The sequence below is a fragment of the Lactuca virosa genome, chromosome 3 (assembly GCF_052849685.1).
Source record: "Lactuca virosa cultivar CGN04683 chromosome 3, Lactuca_virosa_CGN04683_v6, whole genome shotgun sequence".
Lineage (NCBI taxonomy): Eukaryota > Viridiplantae > Streptophyta > Magnoliopsida > Asterales > Asteraceae > Lactuca > Lactuca virosa.
Genome location: NC_136428.1, coordinates 332,613,233 through 332,636,754, shown reverse-complemented (window position 1 = coordinate 332,636,754; position 23,522 = coordinate 332,613,233). Strand labels below are relative to the sequence as shown.

Below are 23,522 nucleotides of genomic sequence, written 5' to 3'. Positions count from 1 at the left end.
GTCACATCATGTAATGAGGATCTCAGAATAGAACTTAACAGAGTTAGATAATGGGCTCTACCTGATGTAGAGTCAAACTTATTGATTTTAACATCCTTATGTAAATTTGGCAGCTTTGCAATCAACGCCCCTTCCTTTGGCAAAATAAACATATGAACCCTTTGGTAATGGGACTATCTCAGACTTAGCCTTTCTCTTTACCATTTGGTCAACCGGGTTGACTATGGCCAATCCCTTTCCATTGGGAAGAGAATGCTTTTTCTGGATTTCCAGTGTCACCATTGTCACTGTCCATAAAGTTTTTGGGAAGTTGATCTTCTAATCAAATTTGCTTTACTATCGTTCCAAATCATTGCTGATTCAGCAGCACCAAGCAAATAGATATGATCATTAAGGTTCATGTCATAGTCTGTTTCATAGTAGTCCCAAAGGAACTCACTATGTGACTTAGAAAGTGATTGAACATCCAACTTTCTCAAGACTTTGAAACCCAACTCTCCCGGCTTGTCAATATGTGACTTCATCTCTAAGATGTGATCACACATAGACCTTGCTTGCCATTAGGGCTTGAGTGACCTTGAATTTGTGGGTTAGGGAGAATAATTGGAGGAGGTGGAGGAAGTAAAGTTCCAAGAGATTTGGGAAGATCATAGATGTCTGAACTCGACATCTTTTGGGAGATATTCAAGATAGTTGATTTAAAGTCCTTAATATAACACCCAATATGAAATATTAAGGCTAGGATCCAACAACCTATTTATAGCTGGAAGAGGGATGCCGTAATCCGAGTTATAAAATAGTTGAATGTAGGTAAATGACGATTTACCAATTTCCACCATGAAAAACGAAATAATTTAATTAGGTTTTTTACTTGGATTTGAAACTCCTAGATCTGTTGAGATTCATTGAACTTTTCAATGGCATGTTTCAATCTCGAGTGTGCCCTTCAGGTTTTGTGACTGGGATGCCAAGGATCACAAAACAAGGTGTGAAGTAACCATGCAAATATACTTGGTACCCTTAATATTTACCCCTCAATCGATGTGCCGGTTAACCACACGAGCTCCACCGATACTATGATAAATATTTAGTTACCCTTTGCCTACTTTGTTAAATCCAGGTTAGTGTGTCGGTTAACCACACACGCTCCACTAACGGTTTAAACAAAGTGCAAAGTGTAATTTCATGGATTAGCACCTTATTCACATTTTCCTAAGTAACTAAGATTGGGAATTAATAAAAGGCTTAGTTACTTAGTATTTATCATTAATACTTTTAATGAAGGGAGAATTATAGTCCTTGTCCTACCTGTTCGGCTAACGACCCTCCACCGGTCAAGGAAGCGGTGAGTGAGAGTGGACACCCATTAAACTGCCATTTTATAGGCAGTAACCTTATACCCCCCTTATAGACCGGCTTCGTGAATGAGGCCTACTAATGGTAAGACGACTTGCTCTTATACATATAATATATTAAACTTTTAATATTATAATAGTATAAGGGTGTATTTTAGACATTTAAAATACTTGGTGGTTTAATCTATTAATTAAACTAGACTTTTAATTTAATTAAACTCAAACCATATATTTATGGATTAATAATACTCTTTTAATTAAACGCTTTAATTAACTATTAATAAAGTCCATAAGAGTTAATTTGAACTATTCAACAAAACATCATAATTCCAATTATTAAACTCAAAATTAAAACCATTTAATTAATTGTTTAAGTTATGAACCCAAGAGTTTTAGAATTCAATTCTTTTTTTTCATAAAAAACTTTTCTCAAATTCCAAAACTTGAGGACAAGTTTTGTAATTCTTGAAAACCTTTGGATTCCATAACTTATGGAATTAATGGTGTTTTATGATGAAACTTTCCATGTTCCATAACTTAAGAACAAGTTATGGAATTCTTTAAAACATCAACACCAAATTTTGTAACTCCATAAAAACTTTGAATCAAATTTTTTTTTTTAAAAAAAAAACTTTCATATCCATAACTTATGGAAGTTTCAAAAACCCTTAAGATCACAACTTTAAAAAAAAAACTTTTGAGCTCCAAAATTTTATGACAAAATATGTAACTCCTTAAAACATTTAGATCAAACTTTTAAAACTAATAAAATAATCATATCATTTTATCTTTTACTAAATTTGACCTAATTCAACTCATATAACAAATGATTCAAATTTTACAAATAATTCGTTTTTCACAAAACAAGTAATTATCTTAAAATTTGACAAACGTCATGTTTTTTTTTCCTTTTTTTTCCAACTTGAAAATAAAACATTTGCATCAATATAACAGAAAACAACTCATGGCTCTGATACCACTGTTGGGTTTTGAGCATTCTAACACTCCTATGGTGTACAAGCAACCCTATAAACCTTGGATCTATGTTTTCTCTATTATACATGCAAATATTAACTATTCCAAGGTTTCATCCTAACTAGCATATTATGAAGCACCTATACTACAAAGTTCTAGTTAGATGACATACCTTTTGATGTAGCTTGATGTCTTCAAGCTTTAAGAGCTTAGCCCCAATAGTGTGGAAGCCTCAAATGGAATCACAAATCACCAAAACACCTTGGAAGAACTTGAGAGAATATGTATGCACACTAAAATCGGCCCACTCTTATTTTCACACACTTGTGCCAATTTTGTGAGCCAATGACCCCTTTATATATTATGGAGGATTAGGGTTACATCCATGTAAACCCTAATACCCATGACCTTTCATTTACATAGGATCCATGGGTTAAAAGCTCTATGGACCATCCATGAAAGCTTAGCCCAACCTAAATGAACTTGGCCCATTCCATATATATAAGAGTCCATATTTAATTAGTTCTTTTTGATCACTTAATTAATTCTAAATTAATTCTTGATCAATACTAATTAAATAATATGATTCCATATTAATATATTAGAACTTATAATATATTAATATAAATCATAAATATACTATTCTGAAAAGACTATCCATATAAATTGTGCCGGTGAAGTGCATCCCAAATGGACCATGCCGGGTCGGGTCAAGTACATACCAAATATAGTTATGGACTTAGACATTAATCCAACAGATACATCAATCCAAGTATGTTGAAGATATGCTGGAGAAGTTCGGGTTTCAAGATGCAAAACCTGCCTTGACGCCAATGGCTGAGCAACCTCTGCTGACTCTAGATATTGAAGGCGAATCTGTAGATCAGACTGACTATAAATCAATGATCGGATCGTTGATGTATCTTACCGCGAGTAGGCCAGACATCATGTTTGCGGTTTGTCAATGCGCATGATACCAGGCTAATCCTAAACTTTCACATCTTATTGCTGTCAAAAGAATTTTTCGGTATCTCAAAGGCAGCCCAAAATTGGGTCTTTGGTATCCGAAAAATTCTGAATTTGATTTATATGCTTCTGCTGACAGTAATTACGGAGGTTGTGAGCTTGACATGAAATCAACCTCTGGTGGGTATCAATTTCTTGGTGACCGGCTGGTGTCATGGCAGCGCAAGAAACAGCACACAGTCTCAACCTCAACAGCAGAAGCGGAATATGTCGCTGCTTCTGCTTGTTGTTCTCAAGTTATCTGGATACAACATTAGCTCATGGATTACGATTTGAATTTTCTAGAAACCCCTATTTTTGTGATAATGAAGCTGCAATTCAAATTGCTAAAAATCCGGTCCAACACTCAAAAACCAAGCACATCGACATCAAAGTGCACTTTATCAGAGACTGTTATGAGCGTTTGCTCATTCGGTTGGAACAGGTTCCCACTGCTAATAATGTGGCGGATCTGTTCACAAAACCGTTTAACAAATCACGATTCGATGTGCTTGTGGGATTTTTAAAAATGATACGCTTTGAGGACTAATTTTTGTTTTAGGTTGGTTTAAATTTGCGCATTTAATTTTCATTATCACCCATGCACAAATTTAGAGGGAGAAATTAAACAAAAACCAAACAAAAATTTAAAAATATAAAAAAATCCAAAAACAGTTGTTTTTCTGTAAGTGTTGTGTTGGGAAGTGATATATTCATGTGATAACAGGCAATTTGAATCTGTGTAATGTACCAAAGTTGAATTTTCTAGGCTCTGTGTTCGATGCGCTGGTAGGAACGAAAGATTTAAATGGACTTGACTAGGTATAGATGAACTTAAGGAATCTAGAGTCTTGACAAACCTTGACTTAGGTAGTTCCGTTTAGCCTGACAATACGACGCTTGGGTAGATTGAGCAGGGAGATATACATGAGAATCCACCGGTCACACTAAAGTAGTCCGTATCTAGAACCGTGGTTTGACTCTTCCTTAATGTACGAACTCTGTCCTTAATTCCGGTATTGATGGGGCGACTGGGGAATTCCGATAAAGCAGGTCTGTAGGAATTATTTTCTTGCTTTCTTTTTGTTAGTCATATGTTGCCTTCTCTGTGTGATTGAAATACATCCGACCTGGTACACAACATATGCACCATTCTACTTCTCAATCCCTCTAAATCTGGTTAGTCATATGTTTCACCCTCTGCGAGATTGGAAGAGATCCGACCTGGGTGTACAGCATATGCATTCTAAATCCGACTTCTCCCATAATAATTGTCTGCTCACATAAAGTAAGGAGTACTTTGGAAGTTCCTGATTATTGGGGTATGTCAGGAAGCGGGAAACATGTTCTAGTACATTTAAAATTGAACATTCACTAGGCTGTCTATAGATCTCGCTGCTCAATTTAGGTGGACAACAATATCCTTGGTCGTCGTCAGATGAATGGTCCTTAGGAATTTTATCTAGAAACGTAAGGTCACAATGCCTTGTCATTAATAATATGTCAAAAAATTTGTCACAATCTTTCGTGTTTAAGTGGACCATAATACTGGCGATCGACCAGATCTAGACATGAAAGTAGAGGTACCGATAAACGAATTTGGACTGTCTAAAAACTTTGATCCCAATCTCATAAAAATTGTTATTAGCATTAGTTGAGGTGAAATTAGTGTTAATTCATTTTAATTTCAAATTTTATTTTTATGTTTATTTTTATTTTTATCTTGATAAAATTCAAAAATTAAAAAATTAAATTTTAAAATTTTTGCTTAGTTTAAATTTTAGAATTTGTTTTATTTTATTTTATTTTTTAGTCCTCAAAATGCATTATTTTTAATTGTTTTTGGGTATTTGGCTTAATTTTTGAAGCTTTTTGGGTTGTAGTCCATGGGTTTTGGACCGGGTCTTGGTTTCGAGTATATAAAGTGCTAAGTCCAGCTGTAAACTCATTAACTCTCACTTTTCTCTCTACGGCCGTAAACTCAATCCCGAATCCTCTCTATCACTGTTCATCGATCCATCTCATTTGTGTTTATAACTCGAAATCGACTGTTTACTCTTGTAGGTATGCATATTCCGGCCACCAAAATGCTATTTGAATAAGAAATCGACCGTGAATCGAAGGATTAATCGTCAAAATTGAATCTGTCGGTGTTTACGGCTCTTGAGCAGTTTACGGCCATTGAAGGGCTTACGGCCGTACACCCCCTATCTGACCGTACACTCATTTTTTGGACATTTGAACTGTTTTTAACACTTAATCACCATTAAAGCCTAATTAAATTGTTACATGAGTAAAACCTTAGTCTTAAATGATTAAATAAGTTGTTTTCTCACTTAGCTTGGTTAAGTGCAGATCAAATGGTTGAACTCAAATTTGCTGATAGTCACAATTTTGCGATCTTTTTGGTTGACCCTCCAGCAGCTCATGGTGAATTCAAGTCTATGATCCATGGTTTGAAGAAACGCTGCTTAGCTACTACTCTGACTCTAAATCCAGAGGTCTATCAAAGTCTGATTCAAGAGTTCTGGAAGACTGCAGTGGTGAAAAAGGGGGATGATGGTTCAAATTCTATTGAAGCTACTGTCAAGGGATGCAAAGTCATAGCAACAGAGCAGATCATCCAGGAGGTGCTTAGAATTGAAGATCAACCAGGTTTCCCCACTGAGATTGCAATGAATCAAGCTCAAGAACTCCTTGGTAAAATGGGATATGAAGGGTATTTTCCTCCTACTCTCAAGAAGCTGTTACCACCGTACTGGAGGTTTCTAGCTCATGTCTTTGTGATCTGCATCTCGGGAAGGAGATTTAGGGCAGACGAAATCTCTCTACGGAATACAGGCGCAATCGCTGCTCTGGCTGCAGGGTTTGATTTCAACTTCTCCAAGTTCATCTTGGACGAACTTGTTGAGAACCTTGAAGGAAAGAAAAGAAACAAATTCTTCATGTATCCAAGATTCCTTCAAGTGATCATCAATGAGCAATACCCAGAGATTGAGAAAGCAGGAGAAACACTTGATATGAAATCTCTTGGATCAAACACTGTTGGTTTAATCAAACAAAACCGTAAGGGTAAAGTCATGTTTCAAGGAAAATATCCTTTGGTGAAGTTTGGAGCATTTATGGAGCTAAGTGATTCATCTGAGTCTGAAGAGTCCTCTGAACATTTGGAATCTAAAGATGATGTGATAAATGTCTTCTACCATGAAGATGAGAGAGTTCCTCCTGTTGCAATTGTAGTAGAGGAACATGATAATATGGTTAATGTGGAAGTGCAGAGTGACTTTCATGAGAGTGTAAATACTGGTGATGATGGTGGTGAAGAAGAGGGATTTGAAGATGATAATTCAATTTTTGGAGGAGATATGTCTGGGCCATGCAATTTCAACATGTCAGGACCAAATGATTTTCACTTGAACTTCGGATTTGGGAATGATTATTGCCCTACAAACGAGGACCTTGACATGTTCTTTGACAATGTTCATGAAGTTGCTCAACCGGAAACGGAGACACGGGAAGTGGATAATGTTCAAGAAGCTACGCCTCCTTCCTCTGCACAGATGGCCAGTACTCAAATTGATACGGATACAACATTAAGGTTTCCTCCCCTTAATGTTGATGTTCAATCTTCTAAGCCACTTGTGAGTGATCCGCCTGTGACACAAACCTCCCAGCCTCCATTGAAGCGAAGAAGACATGATCCGAGGCCGGGGGTACTAAGTCAGGAACAGACCTCACCCATTCAGCCTGCAATCACAACATCAGCTACTACACCAACCGTTTCAACTGCTCGTGATCATGAAGGACCAAGAACCATCTTTGAAGCAGGGAGTGCTTCGGCTCCTGGAGGCTCCTCCCTTCCAAGTCCTGATCATGACATCGCTTCTGAAAGACTTGCTCAGGCCTTGGCAGCACAAGAAGCAACAGGCCTTCCTCCTCGCGGAAAAGGCATATCTATTGAGGAAGGTAGATCCGGGGGAGTTGAGCCTTCCAACACAGAGCTCAAGGTTGAGATTGGTGTGTTGAAACAGACGATCATCGAAAAAGATGTTTTGATAGGTAATCTTGAGATTCGTCTTTCAGATGTTGAAGCTGACAACAAGGCCAAGACAAAGCAAATAACTGATCTCCAAACTCACCTTGGAGCTCTGACTGCATGCTACTATGACTTGAAGAATAAACTTTATGAAGAATTTGGTGACAAATTCAAGTCATCAGTGGATCTGTCTGCAGCCACTGAAGGTCTTTCTAGTGTCCCTGTCCAGCCCTCTCAAAATGAAAACCCTGTGGATCCTCCACCTCGCAGAACCACACGAATTGTCGATCGATTCGAAACTGAGCCTGTCAATGCCAATCGTCGAATTACTATCAAGCATGCAAAGAGAAAAGTTACTGCTGAAAAGAAAGAAGGATGGCTGTTTATGAAGAACTCTGATAAGAATCGAAGTGCAGACCAACATCAATTCACAGTGACTGATCTTGAACAACGGAGGTTTGGTGACAAGTATGACAATCGATCGGGAATTAAGATGTGGGGATATCATGATGACTTAAAATTGCGGTTGGTGAAGAGGAACATTGGCCCTACTGAATACTACAAGAGTACTCACGACTTTAGTTCTTGGACAAAAGTCGATCTTACGGAACTCTCAAATGCTCCATTCCACAATCACTCCAAGGACCCTCAGGCTTTCAATTTCAAATTCTTTTTGGAGCGGTAGGTCAAAGAAAAATTTTCTGGGATGACGAAAGCTAACTCTATGATTAGAAGAGATCCGGAGGTACTCAATCCCAAAACAAATGAGCCAATGAAGATAGTGTTGTGGCCTGCTACTAAACAGCTGAAAGAAATTCCAATTCCTCAACATTTTCAAGATGGATATCTGGATCGGATGGAATTCTGGGCTTACGATGAGGCTACAGCTACAGTAGCAATCAAGTTTTCAGACAGCGATATTGTCTGTCGACTTGTTGATTCCAAAGATCTTCTGAGGTTCAGGGAGAGAGACATTCACACCCTGGCAAAACATCAAATTATTTGCAAGTCGGATGTTATGGAGCCTGCTGCCAAAGAGTTCACGGCCATGGTTGCTAAGATAATTGACAAGAGGCTATGAATGGGGGCAATAGATAGATCGGATGTGAGGCTGCTAGAGAACCCATGATAAAAGACAATCGAGCTTATGCTAGCCACAAACCAAGGGGGGATTGATAGGTCATAGATTAGTGGTTTGGGCTAGGAAATCATTTATATAAGTGTTATAGGGTCTTGGTCATGTTAGAGGTATTTTGTAGCTTGTTGATGTGTGTTTACGGCTGAGTTGGTGTTCACCGCCGTAAACAGGTTTACGGCCGTGAACCTGTTTACGGCCAGTTTGTCCCTATAAATAGTTTTTGTCAAAGTCTGTCATTAGTGACGTATCATAGTGTTTAAGGTCAACAGTGTGTGTTTCTCAAGGTGCACCAGACGTTCTTCCTTAATAGACGTGTGCATTGCTTGATAATTCTCTTCTTCTACTCATTCTTGTTGTTGATTGTTTTGATCACTGGTTTGGATCTTGTAATTGGGACCTTACATAGATAATCTACAAGCCAAATTCATGACAGTCTAAGCTCATAACCTACTTCCAAAGTATGATCGCCTGTGGATAGTTTGAATAATCTTATTATTCTGGAAGTCAAAAAATGCAAAGGTGAAACAATAGTAAATAATTGACACAAGACAGTAACTTTACTTATAAATAAAACTCCTTTTATTCAATCATCAAATGTCAATTACAATTTAGCAATTACAAGTTTCAAAATATTTATCAAATCACTAAAACTAATATCGTCCGTTAGCCCGATGCCCCTTGCATGCCTCAAGTGCTTAACCCTAGTCAGTCCCTTCGTGAGGGGATCTGTTGGGTTGTCCTCTGACGATATCCTCTTCACCACGAGATGTCCTTCTTCTACTTGATGTCTTATGAAGTGGTACTTTCTGTCGATATGCCTGGATCTACCATGATCTCTCGGTTCCTTGGTTAAGGCAACCGCACCTTCATTATCGCAAAAAATCTCCCGAGTCTCCTTGATGGATGGCACAACTCCAAGGTCTCCGATGAAGTTCTGCAACCATATAGCCTCTTTCGATGCTTCACTTGCTGCTATGTACTCTGATTCACATGTTGAATCAGCCACAGTCTCCTGCTTGGAACTTTTCCATGTTACTGCTCCTCCATTTAGGGTAAACATCCAGCCTGACTGAGAGCGTAAATTATCTCTGTCGGTCTGAAAACCAACGTCACAATACCCTGTCACTCTTAAGGCATCACTCCCACCGAGGGTAGGGACCCAGTCCTTAGTCCTCCGCAGGTACTTAAGAATATTCTTTACTGCAGTCCAGTGAGCTTTACCAGGATTCCCTTGATATCTACTGACCATGCTCAAATCAAAGGCCACATCAGGGCGAGTACAAGTCATAGCATACATGATCGAGCCAACCGCGGAAGCATATGGTACTCGACTCATATCTGCTATCTCAGCCTCTGTACTCGGACTCTGAGTCTTACTCAGTTTGGTATTGCTTTGGATAGGTAAGTCACCTTTCTTGGAGTTCTCAATGCTGAAACGCTTCAACACCTTGTCCAAGTAGGTACTTTGACTATGTCTTATTAGTCTTTTACTCCTATCTCTCATTATCCTTATCCCTAGAATATAGGCAGCTTCTCCAAGGTCCTTCATATCAAAACACTTCCCAAGCCAGGACTTAACCTCCTGCAAGGTTGGGATGTCGTTCCTATGAGAAGTATTTCATCGACATACAATACCAGAAAGCTAACTATACTCCCACTGGCTTTGACATATACACATGACTCATCCTCGCTTCTCAAAAATCCAAACTCTTTGACTTTCTCATCGAAACAAAGATTCCATCTGCGAGATGCTTGTTTCAATCCATAGAGGGATTTCTCAAGCTTACACACTCTATTAGGGTACTTTGCGTTGACAAAACCCTCTGGTTGACTCACGTAAACATCCTCGGCCAACTTTACATTAAGGAAGGCAGTTTTGACATCCATTTGCCATATTTCATAGTCATAAAATGCAGCTATGGCTAGCATAACCCTTATAGATTCAATCTTCGCTACTGATGATAAGGTCTCATCATAGTCAACTCCCGGAGTTTGAGTAAAGCCCTTCGCAACCAGTCGCGCCTTATATGTGTGTACTTTCCCATCCATGTCGGTCTTCTTCTTGAAGATCCATTTGCATCCGACTGTCTTACGACCCAGTACATTGTCAACCAAGTTCCAAACTTGGTTGTCATACATGGACTAAATCTCGTTGTCCATTGCCTCCTTCCATTTTGTAGACTCAGGGCCTGCCATGGATTCCTTGTAGTTAGATGGTTCATCCAAATTTACCAGTGTGCTATCACTGATAAACGTATCACCTTTAGTAGTAATATAAAATCCATAAAACTCAGGTTCCATCCTAACTCGAGAGGAACGTCGAATAGGTAATGTCTCGTCAATAGGTTCAACAGGAGTTTCCTCCTCGGGTTGAGTGCCAGTGTTTGAGGTTCCTTCATCACTTAACTCTTGAAGCTCTTCAAGGTCAATTTGCCTCCCAATTTCCTCTTGGCATATGAGTTCTCTTTCTCTCTCGGAAAACTCCTCTCCTCGCAACGAAAACAACATTGTCACTCGGTCTATAGAAGAGATATCCAAAGGATTTCTGTGGGTAGCTGATGAAAATACATCGCTCACTATGAGGTTCGAGCTTGTCGTGAGTCTCTCGTCTTACAAAAGCCTCGCAACCCCAAACCTTGATGTGATCCAACGAGGGAACCTTCCCTATCCACATCTTGTGAGGTGTTTTGGCAACCTTCTTAGTATGGACTAGATTAAGGATATGGGCGGCAGTCTCTAAAGCATATCCCCAGAATGAGATAGGTAACGAAGCTCGACTCATCATGGAACGAACCATATCCAACAAGGTTCGGTTGCGCCTCTCAGCCACACCATTCAACTGCAGTGTCCTAGGTGGTGTCAACTGTGAAACAATTCCACATTCCTTAAGATAGTCGTGGAACTCGATACTAAGATACTCTCCTCCTCGATCAGATCACAACATCTTTATCTTCCTGCCCAATTGATTCTCCACTTCTTGCTTAAATTCTTTGAACTTTTCAAAAGTTTCTGACATATGCTTGATTAAGTAGATATAGCCATATCTGTTGTAATCATCAGCAAAAGTCACATAGAAGCGGTTAACATCCCTTGTGGTGGTTTTGAAGGGTCCACACACATCTGTGTGTATGAGATCCAACAAACCCTCACCCCTTTCACAAGTACCAGTGAAGGGTGACTTGGTCATCTTTCCAAGCAAACAAGATCGCAAGTGTCATCGGAATTCAAGTCGAGTGACTCCAAAACTCCAGCCTTTTGGAGTTGGCCTATGCGCTTCTTGTTGACATGACCAACATGACAATGCCACAAGCATACCTTGTCCAAAACATTGGACGAATCAATATTCAACACATTATTTCCTAGGTTATCTACAACCATCACGGTTTCATATATACAATTACAAGGTAATGCTTCAAATAAAAAAACACCATTATAATAAGCATTAATACCACCACTTTCATTATTAAAAGAAAAGTTAAAACCTTGTTTATAAAAACTGTGAAAGGAAATAATATTTCTCATCATATCTGACGATTAACAACAATTATTCGATTCTAATTATAACCCACTACTAAGCAATAAAGAGTAAACTACAATCTTGGTCACAAACGACATTTTCCTATTCCCCATGATTAAGTTTATCTTACCGTGCTCCACATCCCTACTTCATTTTATTCCTTTCATATCAGAACAAATGTGAATACCACAACCTCTATCAGGGACCCAAGAATTAGCATGTGATGAGTTATTAGACAGAATAGTGTAAATACCTACGAAAATGGGCTTTATTTTACCATCCTTAATGTCCTGCAAGTATTTGGGGCAACTTCGTTTCCAATGCCCTTTTTCATGACAATGGAAGCACTCTGCATCCTTAGGATTGGTTGAGGGATTAGTAGAACCAACTTTGGTTCCAATGGAAGAGGATCCATCAAGAGACATTCCCTTGCGGCTCTTAGAAGGAGCCTCCCTCTTCTTCCCTTTCCCATGTCCAATTGCCAGAACTTCCTGTTTGAAAGAAAACTCCATAATTGCTCAATCAAATGAACCAAACTTCCTGTTTGAAAGAAAACTCCATAATTAACCTGAATGCTATCAGAACCGAAATCAGATTGACTCCTTTCCAACCCTACTGATGCGACCCGCCGAAATTAGATTCCCTATAGATCTGAGGCCTTTCCAGAAAACTGGTCAACGTTGCTCTGACACTCTAACCAGGGGTCCAAAATATCCATTGCTCTACAGTTGACAGAAGATCGATGCACCCACAACACCGTCAACTAATACAACTCAACAACTCTCCAACATTCTCAACCACTAAACAATACCCCATGTGAAAGTACATCCACCACACCCAGCAGTAGGTTGATAAATCAAAAATAGCTCTATCCTTACTAATGATAGCGATCGGTTCAACGAGCTAACTAAACCTTCAATTGATATTTAACCTGAGCAACACATGCTCCTCTTAACTATATTTCGTTGACCCAAAAGGGACATTCGGCTACAGCAAGATCTTTATCTAGAAGCTTCCGACGCAAGGACCATGCGCACAACCATGAAAGCATGAATCTGGTAGCAACTCACCTACACTCGCGTTCTGATCAATCCCTTAGTCCTTGCTACCAAAAAGATCTCAATAATCTCGAATACCTGAAATCCAACAAATTTACACTGCAACTTCCTCCGACCCATAGTGATGGAAACGGATGTTGATCTTCAAGCAGACCACTCAGTCTTCCTCCACTCAGGGCTTACTCCCTCATTAGCCAACGTCTTCCACGTCGAAGTCTAAAATCGGTTCATATAAAAAACCTTCTAAACACAACTCTCGGTATGCAAAATGGCAAATGAATATCCTTCAAATAGTGACCAAACAATCATGAAGAAACCTAGAACCTCAGATAGATACCTTGGAAACTCTTCCCAGCATTGACGCCTCGACCTTAACGAAATCGATCAAAATACCACTGGATTGACGAGTCACCTTACGAATAGAGATTCGGGAAACCCAAACTTGCATTAGAGGATTTTATCCACAAACTTCTCTTCCTCTGGAGCTTCAAGGATCCATTTTAGGTGTTCAATCAATAACTTTGAAAAACTTAGCATACCAATAGGACTCTCCGTTCCGGATTACAACATCTTGATCCTCCCTGGATACCCCGATCTTCTCGAAACTGTGTCACATATCCGGCTTGTGACATGGTCCTCACCTAGGCCACCAAATCAAAAGAACTGTCGAGTCTCATACATTACCTTGGTGAAAGACGGAAATGATGCACCAAGAATCGAACGATACCCTCTTGCAGAAGAAACTGACGCAGTGAACACGCTCCCTTCCTTATTTCTATCGACTGACCCACATCCGATCCCTTCCCCCCTCAAATGTGGGAGGTTGGAAGAACATAACCCTGTCATGGAGAACAATGTCCCAATCCATCGGCGAAACACCTATCTACAGGCTGCAACCCTCGGTCCGATCATCACATTTGCTTTCTTCGTGAGTACCACGACTTAAACCGTCACTACTTTGAACAAGGTCTTGACATCTTAACACCAACTAACTCGCACAAATTTGTACCCTTCATATCCAAACTGCCATGACCTCTAAGGCCCGAATAAATATCATTCTCATCTTCATTCTGAACAACCATAACCAAAAAGGCAGTCAGATACATAAATACTACAATGAATCATGGTATCAAACCATGTTATCTACCCTTAACCAGCTCCTTAGAATCCCTGTGAATTTCCTTGATTTGAGTATGGGTCTTGTGCTTCCATTAGTACGGTCCCAATACTACCTTCCACACATATCCATACTTTCCTCAAGAATCATCTCGAGTCGTCTAAGCCACCTACTCATAATAATACTCCCAATACCCACTAAAAAACATACCACCCACACTAAAGCACTTCCTAGGATCCCCACCTCACCCTACCATCAGTTGATGAAAGACCCCTATCAATGTCAACTAACTACTACATGAATACAATTACATGCAACAAAAGTTAAATAATCTTTCGACTAAAAGACCCAACCCTACAACGGTTAGACTCATACGTAAGCTGTGCAATAGGTCCAAATCAATCATTCTAAAACTACTTAACCTTTACAGCATGTAACTTAACATATTCATTTAATAGTTAACTCACATCAATATGAGTCATACAAAGCACAAAGCAAGCAACATTCAAGCAGTAGAACTCTACAGGCAACAAGGCATCAAAATGCATTTAGGATACATATATGTCCTATATCCACTCTCTCAAGAGTAACTAACAATTCCTTACTTGTTGTCTTACTAACAACCCCACTCGCTCATGAAACTTCCACTAACCCTACAGTCGCCTTGTGTATGCTAATCATACATAACATTGGATTCGATAGACAGTCGAATAACTGATTCTACCCTAAGTCCACAACCGGACGAGGAACAAGAAATAAGGCTAATTCAATCATTCTCAGACTATAAATCTTAGTTATGTACTGTTGGATTAGGTGTATAAGCCCATAACTATAATTGGTATAAACTGAAATTGATAGTAGCACGGTCCTTTTGAGTTGCCCTCAAACCTATCAATGGAAACAATATTTTTGGAGAGAGAGAGAATGATTTATTATTGGATTAATAAATTGAAATAAATAATTTGTTAATATATTATGGAAATAATATATTAATTATCAATAGTAATATTTAATTAATATTTAATCAGAAATTAATTCGAATTATTTGGTGATTAAAAGAATTAGATGAAAGTGCAGGGACTGAAGTGCAATTGTTCAATAGTTGAACAAGAGGCATTCTAGAACCCTCCATGAGGCTATGGACAGTTTTAAGGAGCCTTTAGGGTTTCTAGAATTATCCTTGGTGGATAATTACGAAACTGGATAATTACATGGTTCAAGATAATATTATTATATTGGGTTTAGGCTTATGTAGGGTTTCCTGACTGCACTATATAAAGGCCCCTAGGGATATGATTTTTGGTACTCATACCTTAGACTATCCCCATTAGCAATCCAAGTCAATCCAACTTTTCAATAAACAACTAATTTCTCTGTCTTCCACCTATACAACCCAACCCAATCCAATTTTTTACACTCATTAGCAACCCAACCCAAACTCATTTTTCCTTAAAAAATATAATTTATTTTACTAAAAACTACTAGAAGTATAAACAAATAAATTATTTATTTTAAGCATGAAATTATAAAATAAAAAAATAATAAAAAAACTAGATAAAAAATTATTTTACATTCATGAAACACACTAATAAAATAGATATAATAAGTTACAAATATGGAAAATGCAAACTACTTAATTATTCTTCAGTGTTGAATTTTTTCCATATATGCTCAACCAAATCATCTTTTAGAGCATTATGAGCATATCTATTGGGAACTTGTGCCCTGTTGGTCATATAACTAGATAGATTTGCAATTCGTTGAGTAGAGTATTCAAATGATTGTTCATCTTCAGTTGTTATAAATTCGGATGGGTCATAATAATGAAGGTATGTGTGTCGTTCATCCTCAACTATCATATTATGAATGATGATACATGCAATCATAATTTTACTCATCATATCTTTGTCCCACACAAGACAAGGGCGACGAAGAAATGCAAAACGAGCTTGTAAAAATCCAAATGCTCGTTCAACATCTTTTCTAGTAGCCTCTTGATGTTCAGCGAACAACTTGTGTTTTCGAAGCTGTGGAGAACTTATTGACTTGACAAAGGCAACCCATGAAGGATATATGTCATCATTGAGATAATAAGCCATATGATTTTCTCGATCATTCACAGTGTAACTCACCTTTGGTGCTCGACCTGCCAAGACATCACCAAAAATAGGAGATCTTTGGAGGACGTTAATGTCATTGCATGAACCCGATGTTCCGAAGAATGCATGCCATATCCATAAGTCATACGATGCAAAAGCTTCCAAAATTATTGTTGTCTTACCGCTTCTACCTGCATATAGTCCAACCCAAGCGGTGGGACAATTTTTCCATTCCCAGTGCATGCAGTCAATGCTGCCTACCATACCTGGAAATCCACGTTCTTCTCCAACATGGAGTAGTCATGCCAAATCATCTTGATTGGGGCGTCTAAGGTACTCTTCACGAAAGAATGAAATAACACCTTCCACAAACTTTACAAGATCATCCCATGTTACAGTCTCACTCATTCTCAAATATTTATCATGTGCATCTGCTGATGTCCCATATGCCAACACCCGCATAACTCCGGTACATTTTTGTAATGGTGAAAGACCTTGTCTGCCTGTGGCATCACATCTTTGTTGAAAATATCGGTCATTGGCTGTAACAGCTTCCACTATACGAGAAATAGTGGTTTTCGCATTCGAAATCTACCTCGAAAATTTTCTTCACCATACGTTGGGTTGTCAACAAATTAGTCTTTCAACAAACGTGCCTCGACCTGCTCACGTTCCCGATCACAATACCTCCTTCTTGCTCTTGGGTGATCTCTTATGCTCATATGTGATATGCATATGAGTAACTCACTCATGATAACATTATGTTGTCGATTCTGTTGAACAACTCGTGCTTCCTATTCATCATATTCATTCACATTCGATGAACTGGAATCATCTGATGAGTTTGCATTATGAGACATTTTTCAAATAGATTAGAAATGAAGAGTGAAATGAAGAATTAAAGGTGGATATGAAAGTATGTAATGGTTATACTCTATTTATATAGGAAGAATATTAATTTTTTTGTTATTAAATGTTAAATAAAGATAATGTTAAAATAGTTTATCTAGATAAAATCCGAAGATCCAATAAAAAGATGACACATCAGAGAATCTTATATTCATAAGATATTGGCATATTTTCTAGATGATAAGATTATACTGAAAAGGAATGGTGTCTCTGAAAGATGATAATGACAACCATGCATTCAATAAAGATGATAATGACAACTCTGCATTCAATAAAGATGATAATGACAACTTTGTATTCAATAAAAGCATATAATATATATTACAAATACATTAAAAGCATGAAATACAAATACATAATAAAATATCTTACAAATATATTAAAAACATGATATACAAATACATAATAAAATATCTTACAAATACATTAAAAACACGAGGTACAAATACATAATAAAATATCTTACAAATACATTAAAAACATACTGAAAATAAAACATACACTAAACTGTAATTAGTTTCCATAAAACTTAGACATTAGAAAACTTTTCATGTTTTCTTCTTCAGGCGAAAATTGCTCCTTTTGTAGGATTGTGTTCAAATGCAAACCCTGCATCTTTATTAGCTCCCTTTCATCTGTTTTTTGCTCCCTTTGTTGATCCAAGTCGAGTTTTTTTTTCATTACATCTACTTCACTATCTCTACTAAGCCTCATCGCACGAAGTTTTGCAACAACTTCATTAGAAGACATACATTTTTCTTTTCTTTTAGCTGCATCTCTACCTGTTGAATGTTTAATTGTTGAACCATCAATACTTGCCCCTTCTGTGTTGGATTGGACACAATAGTCTCATTCTTTAGTAGACCTTGATCTTTTTGTGCTACCACCACTTTCTTCATCATCCACTTCATATTCAGGATGTGATCATGTTGCATCATGATCTAGCTGTAGATCCCACTTTCGATGCTTACACATAACCTCATTAAAAACAATCGTGTCATTAAACTTGCTTCCACTTGTCTCATATAACTTATGAGCTTCATTCTCAACATCTTTCATACTCATTCCACTTCTTCTGTTTCTATATGCTTCTTAATAAACACCAACCCATTTTCCAGCACTTTCATTAAGTCGTTTATAACGACCTTTCATTTGAGCTATGTTCCTATTATTAAGCTTTCCTGGGTTTTCTACTTGATTTGCATCATATAGCTCCTTCACTTGTGCCCATATTGATGTTTTCTTTTGGTTTTTTCCACGATGCTTATCTTCATTAACGATGCAATATGTTGACATTAAAGTGATATCTTCATCAGCATCCCATTTATCGCTTCTTGGGTTTTTTCCGGTATTGTGTGAGGTTTGAATATTTTCAGTGACAGGAAATTGATTGAGATTTGGGAAAAATTGAGAGCTTTCATAACCTTGAAAGCTTTGATAATCTTGAGAATCGTCAAGATTTAAAACGAAATTTGGATCCATGGTATCAAAGAAATAAAAAGGTTTAGAAATGAAGAGTTAATATGAGATATGAACTATATCAATATTATACTCTATTTATAGAGAAAAAAATCATGAATTTTACTATTTTTTTAATTTTTTTTATTAAGATAATGTTGGATTTTTAAAGATAATAACTCTAATCTAAAAATCTGAAAAACAAAATATACAACTACCCTTTCATTCTTAAACACGCGACACAAGAATGTTTTGGTGAACTTTTGTGAACCTGGGTCGTCCATGTGGCCTAGGCCACAAATATACATTGAGTTTTTGTTTTTAATTAGAAAGTGTGATCCGCTCATCCATGTGCACCGATGGGGGTAGTCTTAGAAGAGTAAGGCTAAAATTTTGATCTCCTTTCCCTCTCTCCTCAATATCCTTCTTACTTGCGTCGGGTGTGAACCATCAGAGACACGATATTTGTGGTGCTAGCTACCAAAAGCTTTGAAGAAGGAATTCAGGATTGTTTGCTACAACAATCATCAAGGTAAGTTTTCATCCTTATGAATTAGGTTTCACATACAAAAGTTTTATAGGATGGTAGTTCATAGCATGTTGCCTTTACATGAAGGACATAGATCCTTCATAGGTTGCATGTGCCCTAATCATTTAATTGTTAAATGTTTTTTTGCTTAATGCATAGATTTTGTAACCTACGTTTTTCATTAGTGTTATCAGAGTCTATGGCTATCTTTCATGTACTTTCACATTGGTGAATCGATCAAAAGAAAAGAAACTAGTTTTTCTGTTTAGTCGCAGCTCACGACGTCAGCATTGATGCTCACAATGTAAGCTCAGTCATATCCGAATTTTGATGTTTATCTGCCTAATCTGCTTATATGTGATAATTATCTGCAATATTTATTTGCCAAATCCGATTTTACTGAATATATCATGATAAAATAAAAGCCTAGAAGTTAGGAGATAAGTCTTTGACTTGATTGATTATTTTGTTGATTAATATGATTGATTTTTTAAGTGTATAAATAATTAATTTAGATATTAATTGAACTTAAAAATTAATGTCAAATACTATTTGGTTTATTTTAAATTTAAATTAATTGTTTAATTTTTGAAATTTAAAATATAAACTAGTATATTTTGAAAGAAGTTTTGAAAAATACACCTTATACTATATGTAGAATTAAATGTTTAATTATTACTATACGTATAAGACTAAGTCAGTCGAACCGCTAGTACGCCTCATTCACAAAGCCGATCTATAAGGGGGTATAAGGAAACTGCCTATAAAATGGTAGTTGAATGGGTGTCCATTCTCACCCACCGCTTCCTTGATTGGTGAAAGGTCGTTAGCCGAACGGGTTTGATAGGACAATGAATTCTCATTAATAAATATAATGCGATTAAAAGTAACTAAACCTTTTATTTTATATCCCAATCTTAGTTACTTTAGGAAAATGTGAATTTGTATGCTAACCCATGAAAGTTGCACATTATACTTTATAGTAGTTAGTGGAGCGCGTGTGGTTAACCGACACACTAATAGTGACTATAAAGAGTGATAATGGGCATCTCGAAAATTATCATTGATTAATGGAGCGCGTGTGGTTAACCGGCACATTAAAATGAGATGATAAATGACATTGAGAGTGCCAAGCTAATTTGCATGGTTATTCATATGTTGTTTGTGATCCTCGTTATCCCAGTCACAAATGGAAGAGCATAATGTGATATTAAACATGCCATTGAATAGTTTCAATGAGTCTCAAAAGATCTAGTAATTTCACTTAACTTAATTTTCTTCAAATTTCGTTTTCGATTGTGGAATTGGTAAATCGTCATTTACCTACATTTATATAATTTACAATTAGATTACGACATCCCTTTTCTAAGTTGTGAATAATTTAGTTGGATTATAGCCTTGATATTTCACTTTTGGGTTGTTATATTAAGGATTGTTCTTATCTGACTAAAATTATCTTTCTTTTATAGATGTCTACTCCAAATGATGCTTCTGGTTCCTCCTCCCATAACCTTTCCTTGTTGAACATCCGCTCCAAGGTGCAATTGGATGACACCAACTATAATGACTAGATGCGTAACATAAAAATGGTCCTTCGTTTCGAGGACAAAGAGTATGTCCTTGAGAGACCATTGGATGAGATCAACAAAGAAAAGGCCACTCCTGAAGAAATGGTCGCCTACAAAAAGCACTATAATGATGCAACAAAAGTTGCTTGCATCATGGTGGCCACAATGAATCCTGAATTGCAGAGATATTATGATGATTACTTGTCGTACGAGATGAACAAGGACCTTATGGAAAAGTACCATAAGCGAGCTTGTCAAGAAAAGTACGAGGCGGTAAAGTCCCCCATAGCTATCAAGATGAAAGAGGGAGAATCTGTTAGCAACCATGTTCAGAGAATGCAATCATACGTGGACAGGCTTGTCAAGCTGACTGTGAATTTTGATGAAGAGTTGGCAATCGACATAGTGTTTATCTCCTTGCCAAGTTGTTATGATCAGTTCATATTGACCTATCAATTGAACAACAATGAAACTGCTTTGTCTCAATTGCACAACCTCTTGCGAACAGCTGAAACAAGAATAAAGGGAAAAAGTGTTGCCTCCACTACTGCTAGTGCTCCCGTTCTAGCCATTGGTCAAGGGAAAGGGAAAAATAGGAAAGGTCCCCCCAAGGAAAACTAGAAGGGAAAGTCTCAAGTTGGGTCGTCAAGCAATGGACCCAAAGGAAAATCCAGTTCTGATGCTCCACCTGTCTCTGATCCCAAAGAGGTCACTTGCTTCTACTGCAACGACAAAAGGGCATTGGAAACGAAGCTGCCCAAAATATATGCAAGACATCAAAGATGGCAAGGTGAAGCCTACTTATGCATGTATATACACTATCTTGTCTAAAAACTCATCATATTCTCATTCTTGGGTCATTGATACAGGATGTGGATTTTACATTTGTTCTGATTTGCAGGGGCTAAGAAGAAGTGAGGATGTGGATCACGGAAAAATAAACTTGATCATGGGGAATAGGCGATCTTCACTTGTCACCAAGATTGGAGTTTATAGTCTTGTTCTTAGTGACGGAGTTAGTTTAGATTTATTGAATTGTTGTTACTCGTCAGAAATGACACGAAACATTATTTCCTTTCATGCATTGTTTAAACAAGGTTTTATATGTTCTTTTAATGATGAGAATGGTTATATTTCTACTTATAAAAATGGTATTTTTTATTTTGAATATTTACCTTGTGATGGTGTGTATGAAACTGTGATGTGTGTAGACAATTTAGGTAATAGTGTGTTTCATATTGATTTGTCTAATGGCATAGACAAAGCGTGCATGTCGCATTGTCGTCTTGGGAACATTAACAAGAAACGCATCGCCAAACTCCAAAAGGATGGAGTGTTAGAATCATTTGACCTGAGGTCAGATGATGAATGTGAATCTTGTATTTTGGGTAAGATAAAAAAATCACCTTTCAATGGTTCTTGTGAAAGAGGTGAAGATTTGTTGGATCTCATACGCACAGATGTGTGTGGGCCCTTCAGATCCACCACAAGGGATGCTAATCGATTCTATGTGACTTTTACTGATGATTATAACGGATATGTCTATATCTACTTAATAAAGCATAAGTCATAAACCTTTGAAAATTTCAAAGAGTTTAAACAAGAAGTCGAGAATCAATTGGGCAGGAAGATAAAGATGCTTAGATCCGATAGAGGCGGTGAATATCTTAGTATTGAGTTCCACGATTACCTCAAGGAATGTGGAATAGTTTCACAATTGACACCTACTAGGACACCACAACTTAATGGTGTGGCTGAGAGGCGCAATCGAACCTTGTTGGACATGGTTTGTTCCATGCTGAGTCGAGCTTCTCTTCCAATTTCATTATGGGGGTATACCTTAGAGACTGCTGCCCACATTCTTAATCTTGTCCCAACTAAGAAGGTTGCCAAAACACCTCACGAGATGTGGACAGGGAAGGTTCCCTCGTTAGCACATATCAAGGTTTGGGGTTGTGAAGCTTTCGTTAGACGAGAGACTCACGACAAGCTTGAACCTCAAAGTGAGAGATGTATTTTTATCGGCTATCCACAAAAGTCCTTTGGATATTTTTTCTACAGACCTAGTGAGAACGTGGTCTTTTTATCACGAAGATGAATCTTTCACGAGAGAGAGCTCATATGCAAAAAGGAAAGTGGGAGTACAATTGATCTTAAATCAGGAATCAAACAATGAAGGAACCTCTGGAGACGCTAGGATTCAACCAGAGGAAGAAATTCTAGTTGAACCAGTTGACGAGTCATTACCTCTTAGGCATTCCACTATAGTTGGAATACAACCTGAGTTATATGGTTTCCATATTACTACAGAAGGTGATACGTTTATCAATGATAGTACACTGGTAAATTTGGATGAATCGGCTAACTACAAGGAAGTAATGGCAGGCCCTAAAGCTGCCAATTGGCTAGAGGCAATGGACAGCGATATCAAGTCTATGTATGACAACCAAGTTTGGAATTTGGTTGATAATGTACCAGGTCGTAAGACAGTTGGGTGCAAATGGATCTTCAAGAAGAAGACCGACGTGGATGGAAAGGTACACACTTTCAAGGCTCGACTAGTTGCGAAGGGCTTTACTCAAACCCCAGGGATTGACTATGATGAGACCTTCTCACCAGTAGCTAAGATTAAATCTATTAGGATAATGCTCGCCATAGCAGCATTTCACCACTATGAAATTTGGCAGATGGATATCAAAACCGCTTTCTTTAATGGGAAGTTGGATGAGGATGTTTACATGAGTCAGCCAGAGGGTTT

General features: G+C 37.7%; 1 protein-coding gene across 1 annotated transcript; it reads left to right on the top strand.

The window, feature by feature from the left end:
* The first annotated feature begins 20,782 nt into the window (after positions 1–20,782).
* On the top strand, positions 20,783–21,385 carry LOC145164770 (uncharacterized). The gene has a single exon (XM_079083453.1). The coding sequence runs from the start codon at positions 20,783–20,785 to the stop codon at positions 21,383–21,385; it is 603 nt and encodes a 200-aa protein (XP_078939579.1).
* Positions 21,386–23,522: the final 2,137 nt, after the last annotated feature.

What these genes read in the sequence shown, in the direction of transcription:
- LOC145164770 (XM_079083453.1), top strand. Translation starts at nt 20,783, where the DNA reads ATGGTCCTTCGTTTCGAGGACAAAGAGTATGTCCTTGAGAGACCATTG.